At 43.7% G+C, this 22,304-nt stretch overlaps 1 protein-coding gene across 1 annotated transcript in view; it reads left to right on the plus strand.

Annotated features, from left to right (window-relative positions):
* The first annotated feature begins 1,764 nt into the window (after nt 1–1,764).
* noxred1 (NADP-dependent oxidoreductase domain containing 1) overlaps nt 1,765–22,304 on the plus strand; it is a 33,431-nt gene continuing 12,891 nt past the window's right edge. Inside the window, exons 1-4 of the mRNA XM_072239420.1 lie at nt 1,765–2,103; nt 11,862–12,061; nt 15,898–16,078; nt 20,972–21,126. Coding sequence (XP_072095521.1) covers nt 1,928–2,103; nt 11,862–12,061; nt 15,898–16,078; nt 20,972–21,126 — 712 coding nt within the window. The 5' untranslated portion in view covers nt 1,765–1,927. The remainder of the gene's footprint in view (nt 2,104–11,861; nt 12,062–15,897; nt 16,079–20,971; nt 21,127–22,304) is intronic.

Consider the following 22,304-nt stretch of genomic DNA (forward strand, 5'->3'; position numbering starts at 1 on the left):
TGCAAGCGGGCTTTTTCCACTGAGGTTGGGTGGGTCTACAACCTAAGGTTATGGGTTAAGGATAAAAGGTGAGAAGCTTAAGGGGAACATGAGAGGAAACTTCTTCACTAAGAGGGTCATGTGAGTGTGGAATAAGCTGCCAACACAAGTGGTGCATGTGAGCTGAATATCAACATTTAAGCGAAGTTTGGATCTGGATAGTAATGATATGAGTAATGAGTCCTTAGGTTGTGGCAACAGTTCAGTGATGGTTGAGTGAAGTTATCCCCTGTGGGATAGAAATAGCAATAAATAATGAGCAAGAAATAACAATATGGAGTCCTTAAAGAGAGACCATTGGCTGTGGGAACACCAGAAGCAGAACGAGTGTAGTTATTCCCTTTTGTTCAAGAGCTTGATGACTGAGGAGTAAATACTGTCCCTGAACCTGGTGGTGTGGGTCCTAAGGCTTCTGTAGCACCTTCCTGATGGCAGCAACAAGAAGGAGCATAGCTTGGATGGTAGGAGTCTTAAATGATGAATGCTGATTTCTTGCAACAACGCTTCATGTAGATGTGCTCAATGTTGGGAGCGCTTTGGCCATGATGGATCGGGTCATATCCACTACTTTTTGTAGGCTTTTCAGTTCAAAAGTATTTATGTTTCCATACCAGGCCATGATACAACCAGTCAATATACTTTCTACCACACATCTATAGAAGTTTGTCAAAGTTTTAGATGACATGCTGAATCTTTGCAAACTTCTAAGAAAGTAGAGGAGCTACTTTACTTTGTTAGGTGCTGGACCCAGGATAGATCCTCGAAAATGGAGGCTGGACTTCAATATCTGCTGACCTTCTCCACCTCTGATCGCATGATGAGGACTGGCTCATGGACCTCTGCTTTCCTCCTCCTGAAGTCAGTAATAAGCTCCTTGGTCTTGCTGACATTGAGTGAGAGGTTGTTGTAATAGCACCACTCAGCCAGATTTTCAGTCTCCCTTCCATATACTGATTCATCACCACTTATGAGACAATAGTTAACCAATTTACAAGGGTGTTACTAGGACTGGAGAGCTTCAGTTATAAGAAGAGGTTGGATAGGCTGGTGCTCTTTTCTCTAGAGCATAGGAGGCTGAAGGCTGATTTTATATAAGTTTATAAAATCTTGACAGGCGGAGATAAGCTGCATGGTCATGGTCTTTTCCTCAAGGTAGAAGAGTCTAAAACTGGACAGCACAGGTTTAAGGTGAGAGGGGAAGAAATTGAAGTAGGACCTTAGATGGTGATGGGTATAATAAAGCCAGTTCCCAGAGGCTGTTATGGAGGTGTGTATAATTACAAAGTTTAAAAGATGCATGGATAGAGAAGGTTTACAGAAATCTATGCCAAATTGAGGCAAATGAGTCCAACACATAAAAGGTTGAAGGAAAGTAATAAACTTTTCCCCCATAGCCGCTGAGTCCCTCCAGCAGATTTCGTGATGATCCAGATTGCAGTGGCTGTCGCCTCCAATGTCTCCCTCATCACCGAGCCTGTCTCCATATGGTCTTCTGTCTGAACCCTCACTAACCCCTCTCCTCCATTTCAGGTTTTAAGCTGTAACCGCTCCAGCCTCCCCTTCAGTCCTGGAGAAGAGTCCTGACCAAATATTGACGGGCTTTCTCCTTCCGCGAAGGAGGCTTGATCGAGTTCTTCCAGCCTTTCTGTTTAGTGTCATCACTGCAGCAGCTGCAGGGTTATTCGCTTGACCGTCACCCGTCAGTTGCTATGGTGACGGAGCAGCCGAGGCTCTTCTGGTGACGGAACGGTCGTTGCCTGGCGACGGAGTCGTGGAGGAGAAGCGGCCGTTACTATGGTTAGGAAGAGGCCGCGATCAACCGTTGTTATGGTGACGGAGTAGCCGCGGCTCGGCCGTCGCCGCTCTCGGAACCAAGGCCCGGTCGCTCATGGCGGGCTGCGGACACCTGGATTTGCTGCATGGCCTCCCGTCGCTTCGCTTCGAGGCGCCGCTGAGCGAAGGAGAGAAAAAATTCAGTAAAATGGTCAGGGTCCGCGCCTGGGCTCACACCACATGCAGTTGTGCTCACGCCGCTTTCTACTGCAGTCTTCTGACAGCCGTCAGGTAACTGGTTAATGCGCAAACCCCGCGGGGAACCGCTAGTGAATGAGTGACCAAAAGTAAACCTTCACTTAACACCGTGGGGTACTGCCAGTCAATGAGCAGCCAAAAATAAACCTTCACTTAAACACGCCTGGATAGTGCTAGTCAATGAGTAACAATTAACTATCACTCAGACAACCGGGGAACTGCCTGTCAATGAGTAACCAACAATTAACCTTCGCTCAAAACCTGCCAGTCTATGCCAGTAACGTTAAACCTTCACTCATCAATAATCATTCACTACAAACACGTCAGTGTGCCCTAGTCAACAAGTAACAATCAAACAACAGGAATTCTGCAGATGCTGGAAATTCAAGCAACACACATAAAAGTTGCTGGGGAACGCAGCAGGCCAGGCAGCATCTCTAGGAAGAGGTGCAGTCGACGTTTCAGGCTGAGACCCTTCGTCAGGACAGTAACAATCAAACTTCATTCACATACTAAGGGTACTGTTAGTTAATGTAATAATGAACCTTCACTTATCAGTAAACCATTACTAATCATTCACTCCAAATCACAGTAACAAACAATAATTTTTCACTCCAAACTCAGTAATCACTACAAACATCACATCAAGCATTTCTCAAATTTCTGTTAACTTTCTGATCAATAGTTTTTCGCTAATCAACTTTATCAAATAGTTCAAAGATGAAAAAATCTGCAGATACTGGAAATCCAAGCAACACACACAAAATGCTGGAGGAACTCAGCAGGCCAGGCAGCATCTACGGAAAAGAGTACAGTCGACGTTTCAGGCTGAGATCCTTCATCAGGACTGGAGAAAAAAGATGAGAAATTAGAGCAAGAAGGTGGGGGGAGGGGGGAAGAAATACTAGGTGATAGGTAAAACTAGGAGGGGGAGGGGTGAAGTAAAGGGCAGGGAAGCTGATAGGTGAAAGAGATACAGGACTGGAGAAGAAAGAATTTGATAGGAGAGGGTTGTAAGGGAAGAGAGGGGAGCACCAGAGGGAGGTGATGGGCAGGTAAGGAGATAAGGGAAACGGGAATGGCGAAGGTGGGGGGGTAATTACCAGAAGTTTTAAGAAATCGATGTTTATGTTATCATGTTGGAGGCTACGTAGACGGAATATACAGCATTAAACATTAAAGCATCAATTTTTAAACCATAACCTAATTAATAACCACTGTGCAATAACCTGTAAAAATCGGCAACCAACAATTTGGTAACGTGGCCCAAAGGTACAAAATTAGTTGCCACTGTAAAATGATTTTCTGGCCCCTCCCTGCCCATCTGATTCCGCCTCTGGACTAAGGTTGTGACCAGGTCTGGAGCCTGTTGTCCTGGAGAGACCCACATTGGACGTCAATGAGCCGGTTATGGTCAGGATGTGCTGCTTGCTAGTATTGTGACGATATATTCCATCGTACACTCTGCGGCTGGTTAACAGTGAACTCTTTCGTCAGTACAGTGAAGCTCTAATAAACCAGCACTTGTAACTCAACAGAATAACAGTTCAGCATGGACTAGGTGGGCCAAAAAGCCTGTTTCTGTGCTGTAGTGATCTATGACTCTAACCTTGGGAATTTGACGATGTTAGACTAATGGATTTTCAAGATTATTGGTTGTTTAGATTTCAGATTCAGAATTAATTTTGGGCACATTTTGCGCACTACAGTCCCCAAGGGGACATCGGATTGCATGGAAGGAAAGAGTTTAAAAGAAGCGAGCGGGGCTATCGCTTCTTTTTGTGCGCCATATTTCCAGAAGAGACATCAGATTGTGTAGAGGAAGAAAGTTTAAAAGAAGCAAGTGGGGACAGTTGGTACATTTTGCGTGCCACAGTTCCCGAGGAGACATCGGACTGTGCAGAGGGAAAATTTAAAAGAAGAGTGAGGCTGTCAGTACTTCTTGTGCACCACAGTTCCCGAAGAGACATTGGACTGTGCATAATTAGGCACTTGGCAAGATCCAATCCAGAGAATCCAGGTTTAAGCAAAGCGGTCATTGTGTGATTGGGCCAGTGTTAGAGTGGGGATTTAAGACTTTGGCTCATTGGGACTTCAGTGAGAAGAGGCATAGGCTGTAGGTAGATTTTTTTCGTTATTTATTCTTTCTTTTTATTGCACATTTAGATCAATGGGGATATCAGGCAGGATAGTATAATACCCATTTTGTGGGATGAAGGATTTGGGAATCCAGTGTCCCTGATGACTACATCTGTAAGACCTGCATCCAGCTGCAGCTTCTTACAGACCATGTTAACGAGATGGAGCTGGTACTGGATGAATTCCGGATCATTCAGGAGACTGAGAGATTGATAGACAGGATATACAGCAAGCTAGTTACTCTCAAAGTGCAGGACACAGGTAATTGGATAACTGTCAGGAAGGGGAAAGAGGATAGGTCCTCCAAGTAACCCTGTGACCATTCCCCAATACTGTACCACTGATAGGGGTTGGAGGTGTGGCATGGCCTAACAGAGGAAAGTCACAGCAGTGAGGTCTCTGGCACTGAGCATTGCTCTGTGTCTCAGAAAGAAAGTGGGAAGAAGCAAGCTGTAGTGATGGGGGATTAGTTGGTTCAAGGAATGGAAAGAAGGTTTTGTGGATGAGAACATGATTCCTCCATGGTACTGTTATGCTCTGCTTCACATTTTTACTGTTATACTGTATGTATTTCATTTAGCAGTTCTGTAAGAGCAGTCTGTTTTTTCAGCTTGTTTGGATTACTGTTGAAGATAAGGGATGAGAAGAAATGTGTGCCATCCGATTAGGATGGTAGAACTGAGGGGAGGTTTCTCTGATGAGGGACACTAAAGTTAGGTTCGGGAGTTTTGTTCAGTGGGAGATGAGGAGAGAAGACGCTGGGGAGAACCGGTCGTAAGATACGACCCAGTGGGAGACCCATTTGTTGGAAATGGATTGCAATGACGTTCAGGAGGTGGCATGCACTTTCACACTGACCGAGGGCCCAGCACGTGCGTAACAGAGAAGTTCAAGATGAGCTCCAACTTGTGTATATTGACTGTTTAATTAAAATGGGCCCTTTTCTTTTTGCTTTCCTTTACTAACCCTTTAGTTAAGATTCATAAATATAATTCATTTAAGTCATATGCAGTACACTATCTGTTATTTCGTAGTGCTAATTTGTAACAGGGTAGCAAATTACACAGCATCCACACAAACTGGGATTTGGAGTGGGAGAGCCATCTCAATCTCACGAGTTTGACGGGACCAGAGAGGATCTTCCCTATACTTACGCAGCTAAGGAAACGGGGTTTCATTATGGGGGCTTGTCTGGGATCAATTTCATTGGACACTGTATGATTGCCTTGAGCATTGATCTAGTGGGTTGTGTGTTTAAACCTGTTTTAAACCATTGTCCAGTAAAGTAATTAAGATATGTGGTTATGGACGCTGCAGGGGTTGAGCAGTGGTGCGAATCCATGCGGTTACTAGTAATGAATGCATGTGTATTAAGTGGGGTAGACATTTGTATTCCTGATGGATTGTTAATTCAAACTTTAAGTACTGTTAAAGCAGCCGGAGTAGTTATGATTGTGGAGCGGAGGTTTGATAAAATGGCGGGCAAAGACTTTGTTTTAGTTCAGACTAGCACTGACATAATGGCAGTGGAACTGCCTGGTACTATTGGGGCCCCAGGGGTGGAGGGGCATGGGCTGTCCATACTTTCTGGAAGGAGGGGAGTGTAGGCGAGCAGGCAGAATCAGAGATCAGTTTCCTGTAGCTGGGGGCGGAGACTCCAAAGATAGGTTGCTCTCGTTTCTGGGAGCAAAGGGAAAGAGCGGTCTGATTTGAAATGTCTAATGAGTCCCCCAGTGAGGAGTGAGAATTCCGAGTTAGTATCAGCCCTTACCTCTCTGGTGAATAAATGGCCGAGTACACAGTTGGAGGGTCCTAGCTATCAAAAGCTGAGAATGTTCTCAGGAGTGAAGCCCACCCCTGAGGGGGAGAAAGAGTGTGAGACTTGGGTGGAGCAGACCTTTCAGATACTGGAGTGCTCTGATGACATAAAAAGACAGCGAATGATTGAAAGTTTGACATAGTGAGATTCGTAAAGACACAGAACCCCTTTGCCACCTCTGTGGGCTACGTGCAAGCACTAGAAAATGGGTTTGGCGTGACAATGGAGCTTATGACAGGGTTTCAGAATATGTTCCAGGAGAAGGGGGAGAAACTTCACACCTTTTTTCGGCTAGAGAGGCAGCTGAGTTGCTTGCAGTGTGTGTGTTGGGGGGGGGGGGGTCATTGAGACCACTGAGGTGAATCAGTTAAGAATGGACCAAGTGATGAAAGGGGCACCTGTCACCAGTTCTGATCGCTTGGGGTCTCCAAATGTCTTATAAGATTGTTGGTGGGGGAGGGAGGATCATTGCTTTGCTGCTGCTTACGTGTGGCAGGGGGGAGCTGGTGGGGGGCTTTGGGGTCCTAACATTTAACTATCATTCATTCTTTGGGGCTCTCCTCTGTTTGCGTGGATGTTTGCGAAGAAAAAGCATTTCAGGGTGTATATTGTATACATTCCTCTGACATTAAATGTACCTTTGAAACTTCCTCATTTGTCGAGCTGATCCAAAAAGTAAGAGAGGAGGAGAATGTGATGGAGACACGGGAGGCCTCCGTCAGCAGGGTACAGTCCCCTTGGCTGAAGTAGCCACTGATAACCCACCCCAGGGAGTGGTAAAGGAGCCTGTGGCAGAGTTTAGGGCTGAGATGTCCCAATAGTCATCAGCGTGTGCAGCCACCCCACACCATAAAGCCAACAGGGAGTCAGATGCCCCCTTAGGGGATGGACTAAGCAAAGGGCTGCAAGTGAATGGGGTCCCACGAGAAGTGGAGGACGACCGGTATTGTCTGTTATAACTGTGGTGGAGAAGGACACATCAGACGGGAGTGTAAAGGACAGGAAAACCCTCGGAGAGTGAGCCCCTGGGTACCTAAGTGGAGACACCCAGTGAGGGAACGGCCTAGTCTCTCGGGGTAACACATTCCCAGCAATATGTCAAGGAACACCCTAAAGCAAAAAACCCTATTCCTGATGAATACTCCTATTCTGAGGAGGCTAGTGGGAGCCTGCAAAGAGGAAGTTGGAGAGAGCTTTCTGAAAACATTGTCCGTTCACCCTGCATTCCGAGCTGCTTTTGAGGAATTGCGTGGCTGCACTGGCTAGATGATGAGCATAATCAAGGGACTGTGTGGTTCACCCAGTCCAGGCCTGGGGAAGCAGCTAGAGTGACAGGAAACCCCAAATTTCCTAGAATGCCTGATGCCAAGGCCCTCCTGGAGAATGCTCCGGAAGACCACGAACAGGAGTCCTGCTTACCTGTGGGGTACTGGTGAAGCCCAAACTGCAGAAGTCCTCAGTTGTACAGGTGAACAGGATGACAGTGAGTGTCAGGAACACTTCAGAGTGGGAGGTCACCCTCAGGCAGGGGATGCCAATGGCGCACCTCTTTCTGGTGACGCCTCTCTCCAGAGCCACAAGATCTCGGTCCTCAAAAGGCAAGCTAAGCTCTTAGGCCGCATCCTTGGCGTATTGAATAATGGGCAGTCGTGAAACCCCGAGAGCGGGTCCCATTCCCACAAAGAACCAAAGTCAGCATGTAACTCCAGGTCAGGATCTTCAATAGAACCCTGAAAGGGAAAATTAGAGATATTAAAGATGGAAATAGAGCTATTTCCAAAGACTCAAGCAAAGGAGTCGCTGTTAGGCGCCGTTTCTCCTCCTAAGCTCCTGAGGTATTAGAGTACCTGAATGATCTCAGTGTTTGGGTCCACCTTGGAGGATCATGAAGCAAGACTACTGAAGGTGCTGGGCCACCTGAAAGCTGACAAATGCCAGTTCTGCAAGATGTCTGTCAGCTATGTTGGGCACATAGTCTTACGGAATGGAGTAGCTACGGATCCATCTAAGATCAAAGCGGTGCCCACATGGCCGAGGCCCTAGACAGTGAGCACCTTGCGCTCGTTCCTTGGATTCTGTGGGTACTATCAGAGGTGTGTGAAGGTACTCTAAAGTGAGTCACACTTTAAGTCAGCTTCCGTGCAGTTACCCTCCCTTGGGGAAGAAAGGGAAGACGAAAAGATGGTAAAAATGATCTTAGCCCTTCAGAACCTTTTAGAGCGAGATGGGATGCAAAATATGAAGAGGCCTTTCAGTCGCTGAAGAAGCTGCTGACAAAAGCGCCTGTGCTGGCTTTTACAGGCCCCAGATTGTTGTATGTACTGCATACAGATGCCAGCAGAGAGGGCTTAGGGGATGTCCTGTATCAGGATCAGTGCACAGGGTTGAGACCTGTTGCATTTATCAACCAGAGTCTGTCACCTTCTGAGGAAAAACTATCCCACACAAAGGTTGGAGTTCCTGGCATTGAAATGGCTGTGGTGGATAAGTTAAGTGACTACCTCTATGGTGCCAAGTTTGGGGTGAGGATGGACAACAATCGCCTAACTTATTCCCTGACCTCGGTGAAATTGGATGCCACAGGCCCTTAGTGGATGGTGGCGTTGTCTGCCTATGATTTCAGCCTGAAGTACTGGCCAGGAAGTAAAACATTGATGCCGATGCATAGTCCCAACGTACGCATGACGGGCTGGAGAGGGATGGAGAGTGGACGGGTGTTCCTGGCCCTGGAGTGAAAGCCATATACCAGTTTTCTGTCACAGGGAAGCAGAGGAAAGGCAAGGGCAGGATCAGGTGGTAGATCAGTTGGGAGCTTCTGATGGTGCCATCCCACAAGCTTACTGTAACCTGACTGCTCTGAAGACAAACCAGTTGCCGGAATTGAATCCTGGGAAGTGGCAGCTGCTCAGCGAGATGACCCAGGCATTGGTACCATTTGGTCAGCGGTTGGGAGACATAGACCAAGCGGACAGGACAAAATACGCCACGGTGTCCTAATTACTGAGAGAATAGCCCGGATTGGAGTTAAGGAACCAGATCCTATAGTGGGTCACATCGTCTCCAGACTGGCCTCAGCATTCGGAGCTGGTTCTGCCTGAGAAGTATCGGAGGATTGTGTTGAAATTGCTTCATGATGATTCTGGGCATTTGGGGGTTGACAAGACCCATGGATTGCTCAGAGACCGGTTCTACAAGCCCCAGATGAAGCTGGAGGTTGAAGAGTACTGCAAGTCATGCATTCAATGTATATGGAGGAAGACGCTACCTATGAGGGCTGCTCCGTTGTCCCACTTGCAGAGGGTGGGGCCACTTGACCTGGTGTGTATGGATTTCTGATGAACAGCCCAAAACATCGACTGTTTACTTTTTTCCATAAATTCTTCCTGGCCTGCTGAGTTCTTCCAGCATTTTGTGTGTATTGTTAGGGTTGTGATCCAGTTGTGGCCCAGACCAGTAAAAGTAAACCTTTATAGATTTATCTGAGATTTCTTTTACCTGTTATGCTGCACTATAATGAACTTTCCAGTGAACTATGTGAGTGTAAGTGGAACATAAAATAAACGGCCACATCACTGACCCCAGCATTCTGGACCCCAAGCATGCTTCAAGCCACACTCCCAGTCATGTTCCGGTTATACTCTGGACCCTCCCCTCCCTCTGACCACACACACCATTTGCATTGTGAATCCCCGGCTCAGACTCTACTAATGAATGAGTCAGCTGGCAGACCATTGTGACCGAGTAGTATAATGGTTAGCTTAATACTTCGGAACGCCAGTGATCGGGGTTCATTTGCCAGTGTGGTCTGTAGCGAGTTTGTACATTCTCCCCTTGACTACATGAGTTTCCTCTGAATGCACTGGTTTCCTCCACGTTCTAAAGACATATGGGTTAGGGTTAGTGAGTTGTAGGCATGCTATGTTGGCGCCGGAAGCTGGCAACACTTGTGAGCTGCCCCCAACACATTCTTGAACTGCGTTCATTGACGCAAGAAACACACATTTCAGAATAAGATTTATTATCCCTGGCATGTGTCATGAAATTTGTTAACTTAGCAGAAGCAGTACAATGCAATATATGATAATGCAGAAAGAAAAAAAAGTGTGTGTGTGTATATATATGTATGTATGTGTGTGTGTATATATATATATATGTATATTGAATAGATTAAAATAGTGCAAAAATAGAAGTAATATTTATTTTTTAAAAAGTGAGGTAGTGTTCATGGGTTCAATGTACATTTAGGAATTATATGGCAGAGGGAAAGAAGCTGTTCCTGAGTTGCTGAGTGTGTGCCTTCAGGCTTCTGTACCTCTTACCTAATGGTAACAATGAGAAAAAGGCATGCCCTGGGTGATGGGGGTCTTGGATACTACAGAGGCTAGTACCCAAGATAGAGCTGACAAATTTTACAACTTTCTGTAGCTTCTTTCAGCCCAGTGCAGTAGCCCCCACCCCATCACCCCATACCAGGTAGCGATGCAGCCTGTCAGAATGCTCTCCATGATACACTGGTGCACCTCAGGGGTGTGTGCTTAGCCCACTGCTCTACTCTCTATATTCACATTACTGTGTGGCTAGGCATAGCTCAAATACCATCTATAAATTTTCTGACAATACAACCATTGTTGGTAGAATCTCAGGAGGTGACGAGAGGGCGTACAGGAGTGAGATATGCCAACTAGTGGAGTGATGCCACAGCAACAACCTGGCGCTCACTGTCAGTAAGATGAAAGAGCTGATTGTGGACTTCAGGAAGGGTAAGATGAAGGGACACATACCAATCCTCACAGAGGGATCAGAAGTGGAGAGAGTGAACAGCTTCAAGTTCCTGGGTGTCAAGATCTCTGAGGATCTAACCTGGTCCCAACATATGGGTGTAGTTATAAAGAAGGCAAGATAGCAGCTATACCTCATTAGGAGTTTGAAGAGATTTGGCATGTCAATAAGTACATTCAAAAACTTCTATAGTTGTACCATGGAGAGCATTCTGACAGGCTGCATCACTGTCTGGTATGGAGGGGCTACTGCACAGGACCGAAAAAAGCTGCAGGAGGAAGTAAATCAAGTCAGCTGTATCTTGGGTACTAGCCTACAAAATACCCAGGACATCTTCAAGGAACGGTGTCTCAGAAAGGCAGCACTCATTATAAAGGATCTCCAGCACCCAGAGCATGCCCTTTTCTCACTGTTACCATCAGATAGGAGATACAGAAGCCTGAAGACAAACACACAGCGATTCAGGAACAGCTCCTTCCCCTCTGCCATCCGATTCCTAAATGGACATTGAACCCTTGGACACTACCTCACCTTTTTAATATACAGTATTTATGTTTTTGCATGTTTTAATCTATTCAATATACATATACCGTGATCGATTCATTCATTCATTTATTTATTTATTTATCTTCTATATTATGTATTGCATTGAACTGCTGCTGCTGCTGAATTAACAAATTTCATGTCACATGCCGGTGATAATAAACCTGATTCTGATTTTAATACATTTATGGAAGTTTTCAAGTGTTTTAGGTGACAAATCAAATCTATTCAAATTCCAAATGAAATAAAGTCATTTTATGTTTCAATGTACATGTGACAAATGAAGCTAATCTTTATCTTTAAATCTATATGATTTCCAAACACTGAGATGCCAGATTATTTATTAATGAACAACATGGATTGGTCTTGCTTTTTGCAGGCAGATACACTTGGGCAATATTTGTCGTTGTCAGCTAGATGCAGATGGTGTTACAACACCTCTGTGGTGAAATTACAATTCTGTGTGATTCACTGCTTAAAGTAAGCTAACTATACTGTGCAATTCCTGCAGATGCCATGTGCTGGAAAACACCTGTTTTCCCCATTCCTGGATGGCGAAGTTCCAGATACTCCAATCCAACAGCGGTTGTCTGCGCATTGGAATCCTGGGTGAGGGCCACCTTGTGAAGCAGCTGGTGTTAGTTTTGACTCAGCATGGAAACGTGGCTCCAATGCACATCACCATCTCCACCAAGAGACCAGAGACACTCGGTACGCTTATTTGTTAACGTGTAAAACAGAGATTATTCTTTACATTAAGCACAGAGAAAGAGAACCCACAATCTAGCCTGAAAGGAGAGTAAAGAAGGATTTCTGAATAACTTTACAGAATTGACTTCTGTATCTCAGGAACATAACCATGCTGACTCTCCCAGTACATTATTGATGCAGTACTTAATTTGGAGTTAGAATTGGTTTATTATTGTCACATTTATCAAGATACAGTGAACAGCTTGTCTTGCATACTGTTTATACAGATCAATTCATTACACAGTGCATTGAGGTAGAACCTTGGGTTCTGATTCCTTGGTCCCAGTGATAATAGCTTTCTGCCTGCACTATCACTCTTCCTATTTTGCATTAGCAGTGACTCATGTAAGACATCTCAGATTCAGATCCAAATTCAATTATTGATCATATGTACATGAATAATGTTAGCAGACAATGCAAAGATAGTGTTGAGGAAGCAGGGAGTCCGCAGTAGAACCTCAACTAAGACAGATTAGGAAAATGGGTAAACAAGGAGCAGATAGAATACAGTGTAGGGAAGTGTATGGTCATGCATTTTGGAAGAAGGAATAAAGGTGCAGACAATTTTCTAAATGGGGAGAAAATTCAAGAATCAGGGATGCAAAGATGCTTGGGAGCCTAAGTGCAGGATTCCTTAAAGGTTATGTTGCAGAATGAGTCGGTGGTAAGGAAGGCAAATGAAATATAATGTTAGCATTTCTTGAGAGAACTAGAATGTAAAAGCAAGGATGTAATGCTGAGGCTTTATAAGACATTGATTAGACTGTACTTGGAGTATTGTGAGCAGTTTTGGGCCGCTTAGCTAAGAAAGCATTTGATGGCATTGGAGAGAGTCTAGAGAAGGTTCACAAGAATGATTCCAGGAATGAAAGAGTTAACATTATGAAGAGCATTGCATGGTTTTGGGTTGTACTCACTGGAATTTAGAAGAATGAATGAGGATCTCATTGAAACCTATCGAATATTGAAAAACCTAGATGGAGTGGATATTGGAGAGGGTGTTTTCTGTAGTGGGAGAGTCTAGGACCAGAGGGCATAGCCTCAAAGTATAAGGATGTCCCTTTAGAAGAGAGATGAGCAGGAATTTATTTAGCTAGAGGGTGCTGAATCTGTGGAATTCATTGCCACAAACAGCTGTGGAGGCCAAGTCATTGGGTATATTTAAAGCAGAGGTTGATAGGGTCTTGATTAGTAAGAGTGTCAAAGCTCATGAAGAGAAGACAGGAGAATGGGGTTGAGAGGGATAATAAATCAACCATGATCAAATGGCAGAGGAGACTCAATGGTCCAAATGGTTTAATTCTGCTCCTATGTCTTATGGTCTTATGGAAACATACAGTGAAAGGCATTGGTTGTGTCAACGACCAACACAATCCAAGGATTGTGCTGGGGGCATCTCACAGGTGCCACCATACTTCTGGTGGCAACAGAGAATGCCCAGTCTTACTAACACAACCCTGTATGTCTTTGGAATGTGGGAGGAAACCAGAGTACCCGAATGAAATACACGCAGTCACTGGGAGAATGTACATATTCCTCACAGACAGAGGTGGGGATTGAAACCCAATTGCTGGCACTGTAAAGCATTGCATTAACTGCTACATGCTACTGTGCCACTACATGAAGCCAAGTAAAAGCAGGAAATGCTGGAAACCTCTAGCTTCTTCCCCTCTGCCATAAGATTTCTGAACAGTCCATGGACACTACCTCACTATTTTGGACTAATTTATTTTTTATACTCATTGTAATTTATGATTATATTTATATATTGCACTGTACTGCTGTGCAAAACAACTAATTTCATGGCATGTTATTGATTCTGATTCTTATTTTGATGGTCAGAATTTCTTCCCTTAGCCCTAAGAACCTTGTCCTGGGATAAGGGATTGGCCATTTAGGATTAAGATGATTGTGAGGATATACAAGGCTGTGGTCTGTTATCATATACAGTGCCGATTAAAAAGTATTCACCCTTGGAAGTTTTCATGTTTTATTGTTTTACAATGTTGAATCACAGTGGATTTAATTTGACTTTTTTTGACACTGATCAACAGAAAAAGACTCTTCCGTGTCAAAGTGAAAATATATCTCTACAAAGTGATCTAAATTAATTACAAATATAAAACAAAATAATTGATTGCATAAGTATTCATTCCCTTTAATATGCCACCCCAAATCATCACTGGTGCAGCCAATTGGTTTTAGAAGTCACATACTTAGTTAAATGGTGATCATCTGTCAGTCAAGGTGTTTCAATTGATTGTGGTAAAAATACACGTGTATCTGGAAGGTCCAACTGATGGTGAGTCAGTACATAGTAAAAACTACACCATGAAGACAAAAGAACACTCCAAGCAACTCCGTAAAAAGGTTATTGAAAAGCACAAGTCAGGAGATAGATACAAGAAAATTCCCAAGTCACTGAGTATCCCTCGGAGCACAGTTAGGTCAGTCATCAAAAAATGGAAAGAACATAGTGCAGCTGTAAATCTGCCTAGAGTAGGCTGTCCTCAAAAACTGAATGACTGTGCAAGAAGGGACTAAGGAAGGAGGCCATCAAGAGACCCATGACAGCTCTGGAGGAGCTATGAGCTTCAGTAGCTGAGATGGGAGAGACTGTGCATTCAAACACTGTTGTCCGGGTGCTTCACTAGTCACAGCTTTATGGGAGAGAGGCAAAGAGAAAGCCACTGTTGAAAATAATTCACATGAAATCTTGGCTAGAGTTTGCCAGAAGTCTCTGAGGTCTCTGAAGTCAGCTGTGCAAATAAAAGAAATATAATACTGAGAACATGTTATAAAACAGCCCAAATTGGTCTAAACTTATTATAATTATTAAACACTAACGGTGCTATGGTTTGATGAAACCAAAATTCAGCTTTTTGGCGATCAGACTAAACGCTATGTTTGGCATAAGCCAAACACCACATACACATCATCAAAAACACACAAGAACTGCGAATTGAGAGAAGATTTGTTTTCCAGCAACACAATGATCCCAAACATAAAACCAAAGCTGCACAGGAATGACTTAAAGAGAACAAAGTTAATGTCATGGAGTGACCAAGTCAGAATCCAGCCCTCAGCCCAATTGAGAATTTGTGGCTGGACTTGAAAAGGGCTGTTTACTCATGATCTCCATGCAATCTGACAGAGCTTGAGCACCTTTGTAAAGAAGAAAGGGGAAAAATTGCGGTGTTCAGATGTGCAATGCTGATAGAGACCTATCCACACAGTCTCAAGGCTGTAATTATGACCCAAGGTGCATTTACTGACTTGAAGGGGGTGAGTAATTATGCATTCAATTATTTTGTGTTAATAATTGTAATAAATTTAGACTATTTTGGATTATTTTATAACCCGTTCTCAGTGTTATATTTCTTTTATTTGCACAGTTTATTTTCTTTTACACATTGATTAAGCCTTTGCTTAAGTATGGTTTTTCATAGATTCTATTTTATTTCTTTATTTTCCTGTAAATGTCTGCAAGTAAATGGATCTCAAGGTAGTATATGGTAACATATACGTACTTGGATAATAAATATAGAACATAGACGTTGCAGCACAATACAGGGCCTTCAGCCCACGATATTTTGCCAACCTTTCAAACTACTCTAAAGTCAATCTAACCTTTCCATCCTATATAGCCCTCCATTTTTGTATCATCTGTGTATCTAGTGAGTTTTTTAGAGATAGAAAAATTATAGATTTACTTTGAAATTTGAAGATCAATGAGCTGAAAGCATTCTTCCTCTGTAGCCCATTATGTAACAACCTCATCTCTTTTTCTGCTTCAGAGGAGCTAATGGATCTGGGAGTCCACTGCATCTATGACAACCAACAGCTGGCTGCTTCTGTAGACGTGTTATTTCTCTGCTGTCAGCTATTTCAACTGACACTGGTTTCCTCTCAGATACGGGGCCACATCCCCAAGACCTGCATTGTGTACAGCCTGGTGACTGCGGTACCTGCGAAGAGGTCAGTCAAATCCAGGTCCTCCTATTCCATTTCTCACACACCCAGATCATCATCTGCGGAGGTCAGTCTCACACCAGGTCTGACAAATGATCAGATCACCTCAAGCTGAGATCTGTCTATGTCCTGATCACATCAAGCCCATGTCTGTCCATAGCCAGTTCATCTTAAACTCAGATCTGACCATGGCCAGATCAAAGTTTCAAAGTTCAAAGTAAAATTTATTATCAGAGTAAGTACATGTCACTACATACAACCCTGAGATTATTTTTCAGTGGGCATGCTTAGCAAATCTATAGAACGGTAACTGTAAACAGGATCAATTGACAACAAACTGTGCAAATACAGATATAAATAAATAGGAATAAATAACGAGCATGAAATAACAAGATAAAGAGTCGTTAACGTGATACCATTGGTTTTGTGAACACCAGAAGTAGAATGAGTGTAGTTATTCCCTTTTGTTTTAGAATCTGATGGTTGAGGTATAGCAATTGTTCTTGAACCTGATGATGCAAATCCTGAGGCACCTGTACTGTGAGGGGATCCAGGAGTGCCCCTATTAACTGTTTGACGAGAGAGACAGAGAGAGACATTTATCATTGATGGTTTGTTTGGAAAGGAGAGAGAGACAGAGTTATTTACCATCGATGTGTTGCTTTTGAAAAGAGAGAGAGAGACGAAGATTAACAGTTGGACTGTCACTTTAAGGCATTGGAAGTAACTTTGGATTTCTACTGAGTTTGGAGTTGGAGACAGCACCACGCAGCTCGAAAGTTGCTATGGTGACCAAAGGCAGATTGTTGATATTTCTTCAAGGACTTGTTGCCTGCTTGTGCACTCCTTTACAGACAAAGGAAGGAGGGACTCTTTGAGTGACAAGTGACGCTCAGCCTGGTGAAATAAATGAGAGGTCAGATGATACAGACCTCAGACACATGATCTGGACACTGAATGAGCATTGTTGTGCCTGCAGAGAAAGTGGGTTTTGGAGGATCGATCAGGCGGATCGATCCAAATTGCTATTCCAGTGAAGGAGAAGGGATTGACTGGTGGGGAGTTGTCTATGTGTCCATCCTTGACGGGGTGATAGCTCCACCACAGGAAAACCAGTCCCCCTGGTTAAAGTCACAGTCGGTGACTTGTAAAGGATTTTGGAGGACAACGAGAAGATCGACGGCATCAGCTCACCTGAAGACTCAACTCACTCACTCACTCTCTCTCTCTCTCTCTCTCTCTCTCTCTCTCTCTCTCTCTCTCTCTCTCTCTCCATCACTACTCAACTAAATACCACAAACTGAACTGAACTGAACTTTACTCAACATCGTAAGACTGTATCTTTTTACCCCTAGATTTAAAGAAGCTTGGTTATCATACATATATATTCCACACTTACTTTTATATATAATCATTTGCTAACCTGTGTGATTTATCTACATTTATATTACTGTATTGTGTAGTTACTAATAAATATTAGTGGTTTATAGCAATACAAGACTCCAAAGTGGTTTCTATTTCTGCTGGTTCTTTATCCCCGTCACGGGGTACGTGACAGTACCTTCTACTTGATGGCAGCAGTGAGAAAAGAGTATTGCTTGGGTGGTGAGATTCATTAATGATAGATGCTGCTTTTCTACACTAACGTTTCATGTCCCTGACACAGTGGTGTCAAGAAAACAACCTCTCCCTCAATGTCACAACAACAAAGGAGCTGGCTTTGGACTACAGGAGGAACAGAGACAAGCTCACCCCTATTGACATCAATGGATCTGGGGTGAGAGGGTGAACAGCTTTAAGTTCTTTGGTATACACATCACCGAGGATCTCATGTGATCTGTACATATCAGCTGTGTGGTGAAAAAAGCACAACAGCGCCTCTTTCACCTCAGACGGAAGTTTGGCATGAGTACCCAAATTTTAAGGACTTTCTACGGGGCCACAGTTGAGAGCATCCTGACTGGCTGTATCACTGCCTGGTATGGGAACTATACTTCCCTTATGTGGTAAACCATATATATATATATATATATATATATATATGTTGTAACTGGGTTAACTGTCTGGAAGGTGCTTGAAGGTGCTTCACCTTAATCGCAGGACTCTGCAGTAAGTGGTGCGGACAGCCGAGCGCATCTGTGGATGTGAACTTCCCATTATTCAGGACATTTACAGCAACAGGTGCGTAAAAAGGGCCCAAAGGATTACTGGGGACCTGAGTCACCCCAACCACAAACTGTTTCAGCTGCTACCATCCAGGAAACAGTACCACAGCATAAAAGCCAGGACCAACGGGCTCCAGGACAGCTTCTTCCACCAGGCCATCAGACTGATTAATTCATGCTGACACAATTGTATTTCTAAGCTATATTGACTGTTCTGTTGTACATACTATTTATTACAAATTACTATAACTTGGACATTGCTCATTCAGACGGAGACCTAACGTAAAGATTTTTACTCCGCATGCATATGAAGAATGTAAGAAATCAAGTCATTTCAATTCAATAGATGTGCTCGATGGTTGGGAGGGCTTTACCCGTGATGTATTGGGCTGAATCCACTAATTTTGTTGGATTTTCCGCTCAAAGACATTGTTGTTCCTATACCAGGCCATAATGCAGCCAGTCAGCACACTTTCCACCACACATACGACCATAAGATACGGGAGCAGAATTAGGCCATTTGGCCCATTGTCTGCCCCACCATTTCATCATGGCTGATCGATCTGTAGAAGTTTGCCAAGATTTTCGATGATGTGCTGAGGAAGTAGAGGCACTGTCACGCTTACTTTGCAATTATGTATATTTATATGATGGATCCAGGTCAAGTCCTCTGAGATGGTGACACCCAGGAATTTAAAGTTACTGACCCTCTCCACCTCTGATCCTCCAATGAGGACTGGCTCATGGACCTCTGGTTTCCCTCTCCTGAAGTCCACAATCAGTTCCTTGGTCTTATTGATATTGAGTGAGAGGTTGTTGTTATTACTCCACTCAGTCAAATTTACAGTCTCCCTCCTATATGCTGATTCATTACCACGTTTGATACAGCCCACAACAGTGGTTTCATCAACAAACTTGTACATAGTGTTGGAGCTGTATTTAGCCACACAGTCAGAGGTGAGTAGAGCAGGGGGCTACACATTCATCCCCATAGTTCTCCTTTGTGATTGTGGAGGAGATGTTTTTGCCAGTCCAAACTGACTGGGGTCTACAGTGAGGAGATCCAGGATCCAATTGTACAAGAGGTATTGAGGCCCATTTCTTGGAGTTTACTGATTAGTTTTAAGGGGATGATGGTACTAAATGCTGAGCTGTAATCGATAAAGTGCATCCTGATCTCTTTGCTCTCTTATGCATCTTTGCTGTCCAGATGTTCCAGGGTTGTGTGAGGAGCCAATGAGATGGCATCTGCTGTAGACCTGTTGCTTCAGCAGATGAATTGGAGCGGATCCAAGTCACCTCTCAGACAGGAGCTGATATGCTTCAACACCAGCCTCTCAAAACACTTCATCACTATAGATATAAGTGCCACTGGGCGATAGTCGTTGAGACAGGTTACCTTACTCTTCTTGGGTACCGGTACGATTGAAGCCTGCTTGAAGCAGGTGGGTACCACACACTGCCAGAGTGAGAAGTTGAAGATACCTGTGAATACACCAGCCAGTTGGTCAGCAGAGGTCTTCGATACTCAGCCAGGTACTCTGTCCGAACCGGAAGCTTTCTTTGGATTCACTCTCTTGAAAGCAGCCCGCACATCATCTTCAGATACTGAGACCAAAGGATCATCAGGATACATGAGGGTGCAGGTTGGTTCCTCCCTGTTCTGGTGGTCAAAGCATGCACAGAAGGCATTGAACTTAGCCGAATGTGAAGCCCTCCTGTCCCCTATGTTGCAAGATTTAGCTTTGTAGGAGGTTATGGCATTCAAACCCTGCCTCAGTTGTTGAGCATCCCTCATTGATTCCAGTCTAGTCCAGAATCTCCACTTCACCTGTGAAATAGCTTTCTGGAGAATGGCTGAAGATGTTATGGTGGCACCAGTCATGATCTTTCAAGAATCACTAGTTCCTAGAATGGTGCCAGAGGACTGAAAAATCACAAATGACACTCCACTCTTTAAGAAGTCAGGGAAGCAAAAGACAGGAAATTAAAGGCTAATATTGGAAATGAGACCGCTGGTGAGGGTCTCGGCCTAAAATATCAACTGTTGACTCTTTTCCATAGATGCCGCCTGGCCTGCTGAGTTCTTCCAGCATTTTCTTCCAGTTCTTCCAGTGTGTTCCTTGGATCTCCACCATCTGCAGATTTTCTCATGTTTGTTTTTCCACTGAGGTTTGGTGACACTAGAACCAGAGGTCAGAGATTAAGGATGAAAGGAGAAATGTTTAAGGGGAACTTGAAGGTGTACTTCTTCACTGACAGGATGTGAGTGTGGAACGAGCTGCCAGCAGAAGTAGTGGTTGTGGGTTCAGTATTTGAGAGGTTTGGGTAAGGATATGGAGGCTTATGGTCCTGTCGCGGGTCAATGGGACTAAGTAGAATAATAGTTTGATGTGAACTAGATGGGCCGAAGGGCCTATTTCTATGCTGTAGAGCTTTATGATTCTATAACTGCAAGTTATCACTTAGTGTAAGTTAATGGCAGAAAAGAATCAAAGAGAATTGACAAGCATGTGTGCATCAGAGGATAAGGTAGGGGGAATTAAAAAAATTCAGACTGATGGTATTTCAGACCTTTGCGCCTGCATGGATTGGTAGCCTTCTTCTATGCCATTACAAGTTTTCGTCTATCTCCACTAAATTCATCCTCATAGATTACTTCCCTCACTCCTGGAAACAGTTGGATTCGGTGCTTACTATGTGGGAATTGTTATTGTTCTCTCTCTTTTCACAGGCTCCAGAATCTCCTAGGACACAGCAACATAGTGAGGCCACAGTATATTATTCAAAAAGATCCCTGGCTTTATCTGTGGGAGAAGTATAGAACTGTTGTTGAAGGTCTGCTTGTTCAGGAAGTGGTCGAAGAAACAAGCCCATTTAAATGGAAAAGTAAGCAGTTTGGAAACCAGCTGATTTTTTCTGCTTCTTTCAAAACACTGTGGTGGGTAGGGCAGCATTTATTGTCTGCCCCAAAGTGCCTTTCAGCTAAATGGTTTCATGACAGTCTGGTGTAGAGTCATATTGATTGGAGATTAGTGATCCCAATGGGTTTAAGAACCTGGAGTAAAAAGAATTTACTTTAAGCTGTCTCTTGTGTTGTCTTCACATGTCATTTCAACCAACAGTCTGGAGGAACTCAGCTGGTCAAGTGACATCCATGGGAGGGAAGGAATTGTCAGCGTTTGTTCAAAACCCTGCATCTGGACTGTTTGCACTATTTATTTTGTAACTTATAGTAATTTTTTTTGTCTTTGCACTGTACTGCTGCCTCAAAACAACAACTTTAATTTCATACAAGTCAGTGATAATGAACCTGAGTCTGATTCTGACTCTGAAAGTGTTAACAATTCCTTCCCCACCACAGATGCTGTACGAACGCTGGTGAGACTGCTCTTGGAATAGTGTATGCAATTCTGGTTACCTAGCTATGGGAAAGATATCATTAATCTGGAAACTGTGCAGTAAAGATTCACAAGGATCAGTGGACTGGAGAGCTTGGGTTATAAGGAGAGACTGGACAAGCTGGGACTGTTTTCCCTGAGTGAAGAAAGCTGAGGGGTCATTTATAAAAGTATATAGACCATGAGGGCCAAAGCTAAGGTGAATGATCAGGACCTTTTACCCAGGGTTGGCACCGGAATGTGTGGTGACACTTGCAGGCTACCCCCAGCACACCCCCAGGTTGGTTGTTAATGCAAATGACACATTTCACTATGTTTCAGAATTAGAATCAGAATCAGGTTTATTATCACCGGCATGTGACGTGAAATTTGTTAACTTAGCAGCAGCAGTTCAATGCAATACATAATCTAGCAGAGAGAGAAAAAAAGTAATAATAATAAATAAAATAAAACATAATAATAAATAAACAAGTAAATCAATTACGTAGATTGAATAGATTATTTAAAAATGTGCAAAAACAGAAATACTGTATATTAAAAAAGTGAGGTAGTGTCCAAAGCTTCAAAGTCCATTTAGGAATCGGAAGGCAGAGGGGAAGAAGCTGTTCCTGAGGTGTTGAGTGTGTGCCTTCATGCTTCTGTATCTCCTACCTGATGGTAACAGTG

Source organism: Mobula birostris, chromosome 1 (genome assembly GCF_030028105.1).
Source record: "Mobula birostris isolate sMobBir1 chromosome 1, sMobBir1.hap1, whole genome shotgun sequence".
Classification (NCBI taxonomy): Eukaryota; Metazoa; Chordata; class Chondrichthyes; order Myliobatiformes; family Myliobatidae; genus Mobula; species Mobula birostris.